The sequence below is a fragment of the Pristiophorus japonicus genome, chromosome 2 (assembly GCF_044704955.1).
Source record: "Pristiophorus japonicus isolate sPriJap1 chromosome 2, sPriJap1.hap1, whole genome shotgun sequence".
NCBI lineage: Eukaryota > Metazoa > Chordata > Chondrichthyes > Pristiophoridae > Pristiophorus > Pristiophorus japonicus.
In genome coordinates this window covers 127,664,142-127,681,907 of record NC_091978.1, presented here as the reverse complement: position 1 = coordinate 127,681,907, position 17,766 = coordinate 127,664,142, and the positions used below count along the sequence as shown (strand labels likewise).

At 41.9% G+C, this 17,766-nt stretch overlaps 1 protein-coding gene across 6 annotated transcripts in view; it reads right to left on the bottom strand.

Moving 5' to 3' along the window:
• Positions 1-17,766, bottom strand: part of kif2a (kinesin family member 2a) — a 225,386-nt gene that overhangs the window by 127,413 nt on the left and 80,207 nt on the right. For 5 of the 6 annotated variants that reach the window (XM_070869241.1, XM_070869257.1, XM_070869252.1 and 2 more), the window contains exons 5-8: positions 12,215-12,334; positions 6,692-6,792; positions 5,236-5,331; positions 4,619-4,673 (exon numbers count right to left, since the gene is read on the bottom strand). In XM_070869241.1, the coding sequence (XP_070725342.1) occupies positions 4,619-4,673; positions 5,236-5,331; positions 6,692-6,792; positions 12,215-12,334 (372 nt within the window). The remainder of the gene's footprint in view (positions 1-4,618; positions 4,674-5,235; positions 5,332-6,691; positions 6,793-12,214; positions 12,335-17,766) is intronic. The other variant, XM_070869248.1, reaches the window with a different exon arrangement.

The following is a 17,766-nucleotide window of genomic DNA, read 5'->3' as shown; positions in this document are numbered from 1 at the left end:
AGTTGGATATCCAAGCCAAAGCTTCAGTGTAACACCGTGGATACCTTGTAGTCTGCCTGCAAATTTCCTGAGGGCAGTGCTCAATGATATGCTCCAGGGTCTGAGCAGGAGCTCCAGTCGCATGATGGGGAAGCTTTAATCTTCGACCTATCGAGAAGGTGGCATCATCTACCATGACCAGTTCTGAGGCGGTTGATAGTTGTCCATTGTTTGTGAGGAAGGTTTGATCCTTCAGATTGTATTGTGGGGTCCTCTATAAGGAATCCATTCTGTATGTCAGTTCTTCCAAGCATTTTGCCAACGATCAACGAGGCTGAGGGGAGATCATTGAAGGGCTTCGGCGACGGTCTAAAATGGCCTTCTAGATTAGAGACAGGTTGATGGTAGGTTGTTCAAGTCGGCGTGGATCGGCATGTCTTTGCTGGTGGAGTGGTTGTATTCTATGGAGATTACATATTCACAGCGTAGGTGTGGTGGTGCAATGTTTGCAAGCACAGGCAGCCAAGGTGTTGGTATCGATAAAAGCGTACCGGTGATAATTCTGATTGTAGACTTCAACTGATTTGACATGTTGACTTTATAGCCATGCCGGAGAGTAGTACTCCCCTCTGTAGAGTACATCAGGACGAGTGCTGCCGTATGGAGGGTTTGAGCATCTGCTCCCCATGTGGATCTGGCGAGCTTCTGGATCAAGTTGACCCGACTCTTTAATTTCTTCCCAAGGTTTTGGAGATGTGTATATGACAGGGTGCAATCAAGCAGGACTCCTAAATAGGAGGGTCTTTTGACATGGTTTACCTCTGCGCCGCAAAAGGCTTGGTTTGCTTGATGGGTGTTGAAGTAGAATATCGAAGTGACAGTCTTTTGCAGGTTTGGCTGGAGTTGCCATCGGCGAAGGTAGGCCTCCTACAGTTTATACTGCAATACTTTAGGCAGAGGATGTGAATGTGTGGAATGGTAAAGGTTTGATTGACAGCTATATCTGCATTGAAGATTTGAGTTTGGTTCATGAGGAGGAAAGACAAAATCCTTTGACAGCTCTGTAATCAGCAACTATCAGGTTATAGGTTTAAATTTGTGTGAAGCTCACTAGTCAGTCTGAAGCCATCAGACATAAAAGCTAGTCAATAGCAAGTAGTGATTTTGAAAGTCAGCAACGCATTTGAGATCAGTCTTCTGTTGAGGTTTAGCGCAGGAGATGCATCTTTGTTGTTTTTGACACTGATTAGCGTAAAAAAATGTTTTTTGTAACTATACTGTTTGTACTGAGTAGTATTATTTAAATGTTTTATATTCAATAAATGTTTTTAATGGCTTGAAAGAAACAAATTCGCCAAAGTCAAGGAGATCATGTGGCAGCATGTGATATAGCCAATAAGTCAGAGTGTTGGTAATGACAAGGCCATGTTCGAGGTATTTTGTCATGAGCAAATTACCGTTACAATTGGATTTCCCTACCCCCATCTCTGCCGATCGCACCTCCCTAGAGGCCTGTGTCCTTTCCGACTCTGGCGTTGAAATGGGCAAGAGGATCAGCTCATCATCCGTTGGAACTCAGGACAGAGATTGTTTGAGGCTGGCGTAGAATTCCTCTTTGATCTCATCTGTAGCTTCCAGTGTTGGGGCATATGCACTGATGACCATAGTGCACTGGTTCCGGTTAGGGTGAGCCGAAGAATCATGAGACGTTGGCTTATCCCGCAAGGGAAATCTCAGAGACGGCCCACTAAGCTCATTCCTGATGACGAAGCCAACTCCATGGAGGCAGCGTTCTTCTTTTGGTTTACCTTTCCAGAAGGTGGTGTAACTACCACCTTGTTCTTTGAGCTTGCCTTCCCCTGCCCGCCGGGTCTCGCTTCGGGCGGCGATGTCAACGTCATAACATCAGAGTTCCCGGGCAACGATAGCAGTATGACGTCGGGTCTGTCGCTGTTGGGGTTGTCCATGAGGGTCCTGATGTTCCAGGTCCCAAACTTCATTTTGAAGGGTGGAAGATACCTGTGCACGAGTTCTTTTAACGTGGAGTGGCCGTTGCACACCAGCTATCACACAGGCTTAGCAGAGCGAGGTCTTGGCCCAGTGGCAAAGGAATCCATGATGACTGGAGGCCAGGCACTACTGTATGGGCTTAGTTGCATACAGTAGAGAGACAAGTACAGGGCATTATGGCAACACCCTCGCTCCAAGCACTGGCATCTGCTCGACTATGTCATCGTCCAAGCAAGGGACCACAAGGACATGTGCATCACCCGCGCCATGACGGGAGTCAACGACTGCTGGATGGACCACCGCTGAATCCACTCTGTCATCAACATCAATATAGCCCCAAAGCAGCTACAGTAACAGAAGCAATGCCACAGGAAAATAAACGCTGGGACACTCAAAGACCCCGATAAGAAAGTCCTATTCAGTCAGCACCTCACTGCCAACCTGGCGACTCCCATTGACCCAGAGTGTCCACAGCGCCTGGTCTATCCTCAAGCCTCCATAATCAGCACCTGCGAAGATATGTTCGGTCACTTGACCAGGAAACATCAAGACTGGTTTGACGAGAACGACCAGGAGATCCAGGAGCTAATAAGCTGCAAGCGCAAGGCATTTCTGAATTTAAAACAGCCACTGAACTCAAGAGCAAGAAAGCAGCTCTACAGATGGCTGAAGGCAGAGGTCCAACAAAAAACCCGGTGACCTAAAAGAACAGGTGAGTGGAGAAAGCACAGGAGATCCAACAGTTAGTCGACAACCATGACGAGTGTGGATTCTTCAGCGCAGTCAAGACCACCTATGGCCCAAGCACCCAAGGCCCTACCCCATTGCTGGCCAAAAACGGTGAGGTACTCAAGGACAGAGGTGGTCAACGTCCACTAAGGGGTACAACGGACACGATCTTCACCATGTGTCAACTACAAGGTGAAATGCAGGGACCAGCACCAACCCTTGTACATGGCCTTCTTTGACCTCACAAAGCCTTTGACACTGTCAACCATGAGAGATTATGGAGCGTCCTCCTCTGTTTCGGCTGCCCCCAACCTCCATCTGCTCCACAATGACATGCAAGCCGTGATCCTGACCAACGGATCCACCCACAGACCCAATCCACGTCCAGACCAGGGTCAAGCAAGGCTGCATCATCGCACCAACGCGCTTCTCGATCTTCCTTGCAGCAATGCTTCATCTCACCCTCAGCAAGCTCCCCGCTAGAGTGGAGCTAAATTATAGAACAAATGGGAATCTGTTCAACCTCCGCCGTCTCCAGGCCAGATCCAAGGTCACCCCATCCTCTGTCATTGAACTACAGTACGCAGACGACGCTTGCGTTTGCACACACTCGGAGGCTGAACTCCAAGCCATTATCAACACCTTCATCGAGGTGTTCGAAAGCATGGGCCTTACACTAGACATCCGTAAGACAAAGGTCCTCTACCAACTTGACCCCGCCACACAGCACTGCCCCCCCCACCCATCAAAATCCACGACGAGGCCTTGGACAATGTGGACCATTTTCCATACCTGGGGAGCCTACTGTCAGCAAGGGCAGACATCGATGATGAGGTCCAAAATTGCACTGGCACACTGAAGGCAGCCTTCGGTTACCTGAGGAAAAGTATTTGAAGACCAGGACCTCAAATCTGGCACCAAGCTTATGGTGTACAGGGCAGTAGTGATACCCACCCTCCTATACGGCTCAGAGACGTGGACTATATACAGCAGACACCTCAAAACGCTGGCGAAGTACCACCAGTGCAGCCTCCGCAAGATCCTGCAAATCGATTGGCAGGATAGACGCACCGACGTCAGTGTTCTCGTTCAGGCAAGCATCAAAGCATTGACCACACTCAATCAGCTCCGTTGGGCGGGCCACATCGTCCGCATACCCGACACGAGACTCCTAAAGCGAGCGCTCTATTCGAAGCTTCGACACGACGATCGAGCCCAGGTGGGCAGAGGAATCGTTCAAGGGCACCCTCAAAGCCTCCTTGACAAAGTGCAACATCCCGATTGACAGCTGAGAATCTCTTAAGTGGAGGAAGAGCATCCAGGAGGGCGCTGAGCACCTCGAGTCTCATCGCCGAGAGCAAGCAGAAACCAAGCGTAGCCAGCAGAAGGAGCCTGCGTCAACCCAGGCTCCCCACCCACCTATTCCTTCAATCACCGTCTGCCCCACCTGTGACAGAGACTGTAGGTTCCGCATTGGACTCTTCAATCACCTAAACTCACATTTAGAGTGGAAGCAAGTCATCCTCGACTCCGAGGGACTGTCTAAGAAGAAGTCAGGGTACAGTGATAAAGGTTCTCTGTTTAGCTCTCGATTCTTGCCAAACATACCTCATTATTGGGTAGGTTACAGCACATTCTGCTTCATGGGGTTGTGAGCTCAGATTTTTTTTAAAAAGTGACCAGTGACACTGAACTCAAGGAAATAATTAGTATAAAAAAAAACTTAGACCTATTAAAAGTTTATGGGGCAGCTGGATGTACTGCGTCGCCTTTTCCAGTATTGTACTTTCCTGTTCCTAATGCTAAAAGATATTTTGATTAAAGATCAATTAGAGCCTGGATAAAATAATTGGATCAAATTACAGGTTAAAAGAAAAAACAAAACTAATAATGACCATACCTTTCTTGTTTAGTGGTCGTTTTCTTACACAAACACATATTCTTTGTTCATCGATCTAAAAGGAAAACAAAGTTTTAGATGCAGCGCAGGCTATTCTAATAATGCATGCTTCTAGCCATCAAATCAAACTTGTAGACTTAACCAGTAGTCACTTAGAACCACTTCTGGATTAAAAACTTCAGTAGGCCCACTAGTACTGATCAATACATAATCATAAATGGTCATATACATACTATATGAAAGTACAAACAGAAGCATATAAAGCAAGTATTTTACTCTGAAGTACCAAACTACCTTTGCACAACTCAGACTGACATTTCATCACTTTTAAAAACCAAAATACAATTCTGACAGTTACTAAATGTGATTTGGTAACAACCATATAATAACTGTAGAAAGATATAAATATGAACATTACTTTTTGATATCATAAAAACACTGCTCGAAGGATATCATGCATCGTTCTCCAAACAGACAACATAAAATACAAAAAAAAAAAATTCTGAATAATATTTAACCGTTAAAACCTGTACAAAAACTGAAATCAATCCGTAATGGATTCTCAGAGCTTGTAGTAAAATACACAAACAACCTACTTGCTTAAACTTGTAACTTACTGGATCAGCAGCTGTAAGAGGTCTGTAGTCAAGACTTGATCTAAATTCTCTTATCATGCACATAATTTCCCAGTTTGGATTTGTAGAATCAACGTCCTGTTATATTAAACACAGAATTACTGAAGTAGTCAAACACAATAACTAGATTATAACCAAGTGAAGGAAGACTATTTGCATTAATAATCCTGGTTTTCCAAATCTTTTGCTTCAATACACGAGAGTCAAAAGAGATACATTTTCCAGAACAACATTTACAAAACGTGAATTCAATAAATCATTTAAGGTATCAGAGTGACAAATTATTATCCAACAGACCATTTACATCCCAAGAGCTCTCAGCATTAATAAAAACAAAAATGCTAGAAATACTCAGCAGGTCAAACAGCATCTATAGAGAGAGAAACAAAGTAAATGTTTCAGGTCGATGAGCTTTCGAAAGGTTAACTCTGTTTCTCTCTCCACAGATGCTGCCTGATCTGTTGAGTATTTCCAGCATTTCTGTTTTATTTCAGATTTCCAGCTTCTGCAGTATTTTGCTTTTGTATTAGCTCTCAACATTACCTGCTTTAAAAAGGAGCCAAAGCTATTGAGAAAAGACTCCATCAATTTAGCAAAAAGTTGTAGAATTAGAATCACAAGAGTTGAGTACTCATTTTGGGGGGGGGGGGGGGGGGAAGACAAAAAATACTCCATTCTCATTCACCCTCATCGCAGAAGCAAATCATTAGTTTGATTTTAGGGGTATCAAAAGTCTTATACTACTTTACCCAAATTGCCATTCTTGTTCAGCATATATTGGCATTGGGCGAGAGCCTGTCGAATATCACAGCAAATTATACGTTCAAACATTCGCATGCATAACACTTCCAGCTGAATATTCAAATATAATCAGAAGTGGGGCCAAAGCTATTTTCCTCTTATCCTCTATCAGAGACAATGTGGGCAATGATATCCTATTGCTACCCAGTGGAGATCAGTTAACTCAAGAGACCAGGGATTGAACTTGGAATTTTCTTGGTTTCTATAGCTCAGGACCACGTTTCACTGTTAAGACATTATACAACATGGTTTAACAACGTCAACTGAATTCTGGATATGCAGATCACATGAATTTTGCCACTTCCTAGTCATTTTCCCGTTCCTTTTACTAACACTCAATGGTAGAAAATAGAAATTTTCCACTCTCATCCAGAGCCAGAAGTGGTATGAAGGGCTATGGTACTTCCCTAGCGACAGAGAAAAATTCCAAGAGATAGCATGAGCAACACAACATCTTTTACCATCTGAATACAGTCAGTGTTGCCAATAACTGGGAGTAGGTTGCTTATAATTTGGTGCACAAGTAACCTAAAATGGTTAAAAAGAAAAAAACACACAAAAGACCTACTCGAGTTGAAGCTGAGGGTAGGCGTGAAAAATGACAAGCATTTTGTGCAATAAATAAATAAATACAAACCTGAGCTCTTTTTTCCCTCATCTCTTGTTGCTGTATTCGTCGCTTTTCACGTTTTTCCTGGAGTTTTTCAACTTCTTTCACACAATTTGATTTTCTGCGTGCTGAAAGATTCATTTGTCAGCATAGTACATATGCATAGTACACGTGGCATGTGGAGATCTATTGGCTGAAGTTATTCAGAGCACTATAAAGAAGTGCAATTTTGTTGACTCTAAAATTCAACTGTAGATACTAAGAAAAGCACATACTAAGAAATTGCTTAATCAGTGATGAAAATAGATACTCATGGTTTCACATACTTTATGATTTGATACAATAAAATCTATGTTTTGTACAAATCAATTTAATCCATTTTTCACACTTTCTAATTAAATCCAGAGACATAATAAAATTCTATGTAGTAATCGACCAAATAATTTGATTAGGAAGTCACAACTATTAATCCTCTTGCATGAACGTCATCACATAAGAACAGAGTACACCAGCAGGAAGTATGAGCGCTGCCAGCTTCTGTGCCTCAAAACATGAATAATTTATGTAACTAGGAGGGTTACAGAAAAATTAATCTGTGTACAACTAAGGCCCGTTTCTAAGGAGGATTGGAAGATTATGGCCAGTACCTCCGTGATTTCCTCCTTCACTTCCTTCAGCGTCGTGACCTATCTACTTTAAGTACAGCTAGCCTTTCTAGAAGCTCCTCTTTATCAATTCTTATTGTATCCAATATCTCCTCTACCTCCTCCTTTACTACGTCTTCAGCAGCATCTTCCTTGGTGATGACAGATGCAAAGTATTCATTTAGTATCTCAGCACCCTCTGCCTCCCTGCGTAGGACTCGTTTTTGGCCCCTAATCGGCCCCACCCCTCCTCTTACTACTTATGAGGCTTGTTTTCCACCCTCGGGTATTAAAAGAAAATGAAATCCACTGAAGTGAGCGCCTTCCTGAATGCTTCTTCTCCATTTAGAGTGGTATTGGGCCAGCGATTCCCAAGAGTTGGTGGGAATGTTACATTTTTTCAAGAGGCTTTGAGGGTACCCTTGGTGTTTTCTCTAACTGCCTGGAGCTTGTTTGCCGTGACGGAGCTCGGAGTAGAGTGCCTGTTTCAGGAGTTTTGCATAAAGCATGCGGACTACATGGCCCGCCCATCGGAGCTGATTGTAGCATTGACCACGCTCAATGCTGGGGATGTTGGCTTGAGAGAGAACACTGCCAATGGATTTGCAGAATTTTGTGCAGGCAGTATTGGTGGTACTTCAGTGTTTTGAGGTGCCTACTGTACATTGTCCATGTCTCTGAAGCATAAAGGAGGGCAGTAATCACTACTGCTCTGTAGACCATGAGCTTGGTGCCAGGATTTGATCTTGGTCTTCAAACACTCTTTTCCTCAGGCGACCGAAGGCACACTGATGGCGGTGTTGGGTTTCGTCATCGATGTCTGTCCTCACTGACAGGAGGCTCAGGTGGTGCATTAGTCATATGTAATTTTCCAAAGCTCTCCAGATTTGGAAATTGTGCCTTTGGGTTGTAAAACTGAAAATTTTATTTCAGAAGATGTTAGTTATTTAAGAAGGGTGGGAGAGAAAAACCAGATAACTATGGAATTGTCAGTTTAACATTAATTGTGGTGAAGTTACTCAAATCCATCAGAGACAGAGTGACTAGCATTTCGACCTGTATCAGTTGATCAAGGAGAGTCAGCATGGACTTGTGAAGGTAGGTCATGTCTAACTAATCTAATTACATTTTTTGAGGATGTCATTCACATGGTGGATGGTTGAGTGTCGATGGGTGGTCTAAATGCATTTCCAGAAGGCATTGGAGAAGGTTCTGCACAAGAGATTATTAGCAAAAATAAGAGCACACAACATTGGAGGTAATCTTGTGACTTGGGTTAATAATTGGTTGGGAGATAGGAGACAAAAAGTAGGGAGAAAGGGTTTGTTCTCTGATTGGTGGGATGTGACAAATGGTGTTCCCAGGGATCTGTACTGGACTTCAACTTTTCACCATATATATTAATGACTTGGATGAAGGAAGAGAGCTGGATATCCAAATTTGTAGATTAGGAGGCACAGTAAGGTGTGTGTATGGGAGAAAGAAGTTGCAAAGGGACATAGACAAAGTGAGTGAGCAAAACTATGGCAGATGGAGTTCAATGTGGCAGTGTGAGGTTATCCACTTTGTGCCTCAAAGGAATATTTTCTTAATGGCGAGAGACGAGGAGCTGTGAAGGAGTAAAGGGATTTAGATGTCCATGTACAGAGATTACGAATAGTACAAAAAAGTAATCAAAGTAGTCAAAAAGGTTAATGGAAAGTTGGCCTTTATTTCAAGGGAGTTTGAATTCAATCGTAAAGAATTGATGCTTCAGTTGTACAGAGCTTTGGTCAGATAGCATCTGGAGTACTGTTTTGGGCACTGAACCTCAGGAAAGCCTTAGAAGGGGTACAGCATAGAATCACTAGAATTGTACCAAGGCTTGAAGGGTTAAATTAGGAGGACAAATTGCATAAACTGTGAATGTTTAAAAATGTATAGAGACATTGAAGTTGAGAACGTGGGAATTGTATAGGGACAGTATAAGCTAACAAAGAATTCATGGAGGAATAGCCATGACATCTCAGACTCGAGACTGCAAAATGTTACAACACTAACAGTTTGAAACAAAACCCACAGCTTGCAAAACAAATCTCAAGATCGTACTAACTCACATTGCTAACCTGAAACATTAACAGTGAGAAAATAATGGGCCTTTGTGTAAAATCAGACCATTCTTAGATCGGCTTATGAGTGGACAAAGGGAAAGAGGGATCAAAGAGGATAGGCTGAACTAGGATGTCACTCATATTGTATCTTGTTATCTTTTTCCGAAAATGTATAACCGTCGTGCCTTTACATTGTAACGTCACTTTGTCCGTAGGAAGTGAGTGCGATCTATCAGAGTTGCATTCCTTCTGTCTGATAAAGTCCCCGATCGGGATTTGTTTTTGAAATAAAAGCTTGCTTTGTTTAAAGCAGAATCGGTATTCGACTCAGTGATTTCGCTGTACCAGATTGAGGGAAAAGAATCCACATAAACTTGGCTTGTATTCCCTCGAGTTTAGAAGGTTGAGGGGGTGATTGGATGGAGGTGTTTAAAATGATAAAGAAAATTAAGATAGATTTCCTCTGGTGGAGAAATCCAGAAAAGGGAGGGGCATAAAGATATGGAGATTAAAATGGAACAGAAAAAGGATGATGATAAATCAGTTCATAATTCAGTAGAGAACCAAGCTGAATAAAAAAAATACAGGGGAGAACTGAAAAAGGATACTAGAGGGGCAAAGAGAGTGTACGAGAATAGATTAGCAGCCAACATAAAGGGAACCCAAAAGCCTCTTATAAACACAAATAGTAAAAGGGTAGTCAAAGGAAGGGTGGACCGATTAGGGACCACAAAGGAGATTCATCTTGTGGAGGCAGAGGGCTGAGATTAATGGGAGTTAATGGAATTAAAGACGGAGCTGCAGAGCCACCAAGTGGCAACAACCCACAATTGCATGCAGGCCGACAGATTTTTAATTAATTCTGCCCTGATTTAATAGTATCGCTGTTACTGAAGTTAATGTATGACTATCACCAGTGCCACCTACAAGCATAACAGGTAAATAATAAAGAAAAAGTGCTATAAAGACAGTTGATATAGAATGCATTTTGAAATAGAATCTTTTACCTCCCATTTTTACAGTTGATCTCCTGTGGCATTGCATATGGCAAGTCAGAATATGATTACTGCCTTCCCAGTCATGTTGCTGTTTCTCTCCCTTCTGCTTCTCTCCATCAATCTTCTGTTTTCAGTTTTGCTTTTGGGTGGGTGGTGTGGCATGGAAAGGAGCCACTGACTGAAGAATTTACTTTACATTTGAAGGTTGTGGGGAAAATGTGGCCTTCAGTATCTCCCTTCCCAGTACTTCTTTCACCCATTCCTTCCACCACCTCACTCCCATCACTACTACTTTGAGCTACCCGCTCAGCACCTGTAGCTTTCCCTTGGTCGACTATCACTCGCCTCACCCTTAATTCTCCATCAATTCCCTCTCCCCACCTGCTCCTACCAAGAGGGGGTGGTCAGAGGCCTCCTCACCCTTCTCCCCTTCTCTTCCTACCCATTTCCCAAGAAGCTTTATCTGATTTAAAGTTAACTTGTTTTTGTGAAGTCGTTAAAATGAAAAAAGACAATGCCTGCCTGAGTTCCATAGGTGTTAGAATCGGTCTCATGTGTAGGCCATTAGCATTGACCTTTTCTGTCAAGTGAGATAATAATTCGTTGGTGTAAAAATTTAACTGCTATTTACTTTTCCCATCCTTGCTTTCAAATCTCTCCATGGCATCACCCCTCACCTTAAGCTCCTCCAGCCCCAAGTTATTGTGATATTTCTTTTTATAAATTTCAGTTAAACGCTTTAGAAATGTAATTTACCGAGGAAAAAATGGCAAAAAAAAAATTCAGAAAGCATTTAAGAATTGATGGAACCAGAGGCCAGATTATGCAGAACAATGAGTTTACTTTAGCATTTTTCATTATAAATGTGGACACAGGAATTTATCATAGAAAATATTTAAAAATAAGAACATAGTGTGTGGGTACTGAATTACAACCATGCACCCTAGTCCAATTATGCTCTACTCTATAACCTGCTTCATATTCACTTGCTCACAACACCACAGGACATCAACTCGTGTATTTTACATAAGATACACACACACACACAATTATGGCCTGGAATTTGCGGTCAGCAGCAAACGACGGCGCTTGCCGCTGACCTCGAAGAAAGCTGCCCACAACATTTTTGTGGCGTGACTTTCAGCTTTCCAATGCAGGTTTGAATCTGGCGCCAAATCAAGCAAATTTCAAGCGTCCAGTAACAGTGAGGTCATCAAGCAGGCTATGTAGCCAACCACACTGAATAATTCTCACAGACTGCAAACCAGGAAGTAAAATGCACAGATTAAAAGTTCCTTTCTATAAATTTTACAGAGCAAAATAAATATCAGGACATACACATAGGATTAAGGTAGAAGCTAAAATATCCAACAAATTAAAAAAAATATATTATTTTAAAAATTATGTAATTATAATCATATTCATGGAAAGATTTGACATTCCACAAGTATAAAATTCATTTTTCAGGGTCAGAACGGTTGTTCAGCAGTCAATATGCCGTTAAAAACCCAGTTACACCTCTTTCAATAAGGCTTAACTTTTTCGGGTGGGGAGAAAGAGTTAATAGCGATATTCCAGCATAATAGGGGAAGTTTTCAGACTTCAATGGGATTTCAATTAATTGCCGGCTCCAGGGAGTTCCACAGTGCAACCCTGTGGAGGAGCAAGGAACAACGGACGACAACTTCTGAATTTCCACGTTTATCTGTGCATGTGCAGACTCCAGAAATTGCTGTCACGTCAGAGGAGTAATGACGGCGAACACTGACTGTTTCGCCAGCATTACCACCGCAAAATCCAGGCCAACATTACACTTACATGGTGGTGCAAAATCCTTTTTACCAGACTGGGCTGGAGAGATATCTGAAGCACTGCCATTCTGATGAGTAGCTGAAGAATGCTCTGGAAGCTGACTCGGTCTTGATCGTGTTGATGCAACTGGGAGAAAGAAAATATAATTAACTGCAGTTAGGAAAAATCTCTCATTGTAAAAAATAAGCTACATACAGAGTACAACATAACTGCAAAACTTTCCAAGCTCAACTTGGAACAACCCATAGTAAATTTGAATTACTTTGAATAAGATCTCTTCTATAATAAGCCATTCACATGCAATCTGAATACAAATCTGTGCAAACACATCTCAATTTACTGCCACTATTTTTTTGACAAAAAGAAAATCTGCACAACGCACATATGTAACTGGTGAAGGGATTGAGCTGAATAATAGAACAATGCTTTGGAGTTTGTTACATAGGCAAAATACAAGATAGAAATTTAAACAAACAGTCACAAACAAGAACAAAGTCAGGACAGTTAACATTTCAGGTGTTGTGCAGACTCGAACGTATTCTCAAACTATTAAAAATATGTAACTTGTTTTCTTTCAATTTGATTGAGGTTTTCTGTTGCAAATTTCACTGGTGTTGTCTTCATCCAAGTCTCATGTGGCTTTAGGCCATGTAACGGAAGGGGATATTTTACAACATCATAAAGTTAGGCATTCAAGATTTTAAAAAAAAAGTGAATTTGGATATTAAAAAGTGATAAGACGGAATTGCTTTTCAGTTCAAAACAATAGCATGTTCATAGTCAGAAAAACTGGGGTTTAATCAGTAATTTCAAATTGAAGTACTTGAAGTGCATAACACTTACAAATTCTATCACAAAATAGAATAAAAGAAGTTGACATTCATCATTATCTGTACCCTCAGTGCTTCCTTCCCAAGGAACCCCCTTCAGCCATATACAAGACTGAACATTGTTCCATGTCAATATTGCCAGTGAAGAGAAATCATGTTCTCTTTATGCCAAACAAGGAAGTGCAGTATGCTGATATTTCCAGGTTTCAATTAGTTTAACCCTAATTTTGAAATTCATCTTTTGAGGGATTTAATCCTAAAATCAAAAGGCTCAACCATGATGCAGTCGGTGTACAATGCAGCCAGCTAACAAAAAGAGTTTTACTGAAAAATAGATTTAGTTTAATGTAATATATACCCCTTGAAGAAATTTAACAGAGCTAAATGGTAAGTTAGTTATTCAACTTGTAAATAGGCAATACAAATCAAACTAGCATTTACACCACTCTGGTCAAAGTCACCAATCATGTGTGATTGCAACTGTAGCAGGTTATCCTTATTTGACTTCAACAAGTTTGACAGTCGATTGCACATCTTCACGCATAGCCCACCTCTATGATTCAATTCTTACGAGTCACAACAGAGCAACACCTCCTGTCCCTACACTGTTATGCCAACTAACCCAAGTCTCCATTCTTGGTTCCTGGTCTATATTTTGGTCCTCAGCATTATCAGTAGGCTCACAGTTAGATTCCACATGCATGATGACAACACCTAGCTCTAACTCTCCACTATCACCCTAGACTTCACAACCATTTGCACTGTCAGATTGCTGATCTGATATGTCATGGATGAGCCAGAAGTTTCACAAACTTAACAGTAACAGGACCCAAGTCATCGCTTTCAGTTCCCACCATAACAACTCAATACCTCAGATGCCATCCTCGCTCAAGGTGCTCATTCAGGGGAAACATCAGTAATTTGTTCAACCGGAGCGGAGCTTCAAAGCCTTAACCATTACCACGGCCACTTATTTCTAACCACACGTTGCAAATCACCTCACTGCTGCAACCTCCTGCAGCCAGTGCCTTCTGGTCTTTTTCACTCAGTGGTAGGGCTTTCAGTGGTCTTGGCCCAACTCTTTCCCCTCAACCTCTCTGGTCTTGGTACTTCACTTTCAACCTTGAAAAGCCTTCTTATTTTCAAAAGCCATCCCTTTGACCATGCCTTTGGTTACATTTCTATTGCTTGGTATGTTTCATTTCCTCTAAAGAACAATGGAATGATTAACATATAAACAAATCACACAAAACTCAAATTGCAGGGATATGAATTTTTATTTGACGCAGGTAGCATGTCTTTCACAAATTTTAAAATTAAACACAATTTGCCAAGAGTGAGGTGAGTGATACTTCAAGAGTTCATTGGCATTAAATTCAAATGAAAAGCAGTAAAAAAAAAAGTGAATAAAACTGCCATAATTTAAACACAAGACATGATGGAATACATATTAGTTGAAGCATTCGACCCATCGAACCTGTGCCGGTTCTCGAGAAGAGCATTTCAAATAGTTCCGCTCCCCCGCCCTTTTCCCATAGCCCTGCAAATTATTTTCCTTTATGTACTTATCCAATTCCTTTTTGAAAGCCACAATTGAATCTGCCTCCACCACCCTTTCACACAGTGAAAGCCAGATCCTAATCACTCACTATGTAAAATGTTTTTTTTCTCATGTCATCTTTGGTTCTTCTGTGAATCACCTTAAATCTGTGCATACAAACATAAGAATGCATCAGAAAGAGTCAGAGTAGGAAATTATTTAAAAGCTCTTTATCTGAATGCACGCAGCATTCTAACAAGATAAATATGAGTTGACAGCACAAATAGAAATAAATGGGGTATGATTCGATAGCCATTACAGAGACGTGGTTGCAAGGTGACCAAGGCTGGAACTGAATATTCAGGGATATTTGACATTTCGGAAGGATAGGCAGAAAGAAAAAGGAGGTGGGGTAACTCTGTTAATAAAGGATGAGATCAGTGCAGTAGTGAGAAATGATATTGGCTGGCTCAGAAGATCAAGATATAGAATCAGTTTGGGTGGAGACAAGAAATAATAACGGAAAGAAGTCACTGGTGGGAGTAGTCTATAGGCTCCCTAATTAATAAATCGGGAATAGGGAAATGGCAGAGACTTTAACAAATATTGTGTGTTGGTCTTGACAGTAGAAGACACTAAAAGCATCCCAGTAATAATAATCAAGGGGCTATAAGGAGGGAGGAACCAATCACTATCACGAGAGAAAAAGTATTGGGAAACTAATGGGACTAAAGATGGATAAGTTCCCTGGACCTGATGGCCTGCATCCTAGGGTCGTAAAAGAAGTGGCTGCAGAGATAGTGGATGCATTAGTTGCAATCTACCAAAATTTCATGGATTCTGAAGGTCCCAGTGGATTGGAAAACTGCAAATGTAACGCCCCTATTCAAGAAAGGAGGGAGACAAAGCAGGAAACTATAGACCAGTTAGACTAACATCTGTCATTGGGAAAATGCCGAGTCCATTATTAAGGAAGTAGTAGCAGGACATTTAGAAAATCATAATACAATCAAAGCAGAGTCAGCATGGTTTTATAAAAGGGAAATAGTGTTTGACAAATTTGCTGGAGTTCTTTGAGGATGTAATGAGAAGGGTGGATAAAGGGGAACCAGTAGGTGTAGTGTTTTTCGATTTCCAGAAGGTATTCGATAAGGTGCCACATAAAAGGTTATTGCACAAGGTTAAGAGCTCATGGGGTTGGGGGTAATATATTAGCATGGATATAGGATCGGCTAACTAATAGAAAACAGTCAGGATAAATGGGTCATTTTCAGGTTGGCAAACTGGAACTAGTGGGGTACCACAGGGATCAGTGCTATGGCCTCAACTATTTACAATCTATATTAATGACATGGATGAAGGGACCAACTATACTGTAGCTAAATTTGCTAATGATACAAAGATAGGCGGAAAAGCAAATTGTGAGGAAGACACAAAGAATCTACAACGGGATACAGGTAGGTTAAGTGAGTGGGCAAAAATTTGGCAGATGGAGTGTAATGTGGGAAATGTAAGGTTATCCACTTTGGTAGGAAGAATAAAAAAGCAAATTACTTAAATGGAGAGAGACTACAAAAATGCTGAGGTACAGAGGGATCTGGGGGTCCTTGGGCATGAAACATAAAAGGTTAGCATGCAGATACAGCAACTAATTAGGAAGACAAATAGAATATTGACCTTTATTGCCAGGGGGATGGAGTATAAAAGTAGGAAAGTCTTGCTATAACTAAGACCACACCTGGAGTACTGCATAAAGTTTTGGTCTCCTTATTTAAGGAGGGATATACTTGCATTGCAGGCAGTTCAGAGAGGGTTCACTAGGTTGATTCCGGAGATGAAGGGGTTGTCTTATGAAGAAAGGTTGAGCCTATACTCATTGGAGTTTAGATGAAAGGTGGTCTTATTGAAACATAAAAGATTCCGAGGGGGCTTGACAGGGTAGATACAAAGAGGATGTTTTCCCTCATGGGGAAATAGAAACATAGAAAATAGGTGCAGGAGTAGGCCATTCGGCCCTTCGAGCATGCACCACCATTCAATAAGATCATGGCTGATCATTCACCTCAGTACCCCTTTCCGGCTTTCTCTCCATACCCCTTGATCCCTTTAGCCGTAAGGGCCGTATCTAACTCCCTCTTGAATATATCCAATGAACTGACATCAAAAGCTCTCTGCGGTAGAGAATTCCACAGGTTAACAACTCTGAGTGAAGAGGTTTCTCCTCATCTCAGTCCTAAGTGGCTTACCCCTTATCCTTAGACCGTGTCCCCTGGTTCTGGAATTCCCAAACATCAGGAACATTCTTCCTGCATTTAATCTGTCCAGTCCCATTAGAATCTTGTATGTTTCTATGAGATCCCCTCTCATCCTTCTAAACTCCAGTGTATAAAGGCCCAGTTGATCCAGTCTCTCCTCATGTGTCAGTCCAGCCATCCCGAGAATCAGTCTGGTGAACCTTCGCTGCACTCCCTCAATAGCAAGAACGTCCTTCCTCAGATTAGGAGACCAAAACTGAACACAATATTCCAAGTGAGGCCTCACCAAGGCCCTGTACAACTGCAGTAAGAGCTCCCTGCTCCCATACCCAAATCCCCTAGCTATGAAGGCCAACATGCCATTTGCCTTCTTCTCCACCTGCTGTACCTGTATGCCAACTTTCAATGACTGATGTACCATGACACCCAGGTCTCGTTGCATTTCCTAATCTGCTGCCATTCAGATAATATTCTGCCTTCGTGTTTTTGCCACCAAAGTGGATAATCTCACATTTATCCACATTATACTGCATTTGCCCACTCACCTAACCTGTTGAAGTCACCCTGCAGCCTCTTAGCGTCCTCCTCACAGCTCACACCGTCACCCAGCTTAGTGTCATCTGCAAACTTCGAGATATTACACTCAATTCCTTCATCTAAATCATTAATGTATATTGTAAGTAGCCCAGCACTGAGCCCTGTGGCACCCCACTAGTCACTGCCTGCCATTCTGAAAAGGACCCATTTATCCCGACTCTCTGCCAAGCAGTTCTCTATCCACGTCAGTACATTACCCCCAATACCATGTGCTTTAATTTTGCACACCAATCTCTTGTGTGGGACCTTGTCAAAAGCCTTTTGAAAGTCCGAATAAACCAATCCACATCCACTGGTTCTCCCTTGTCCACTCTGCTAGTTACATCCTCAAAAAAT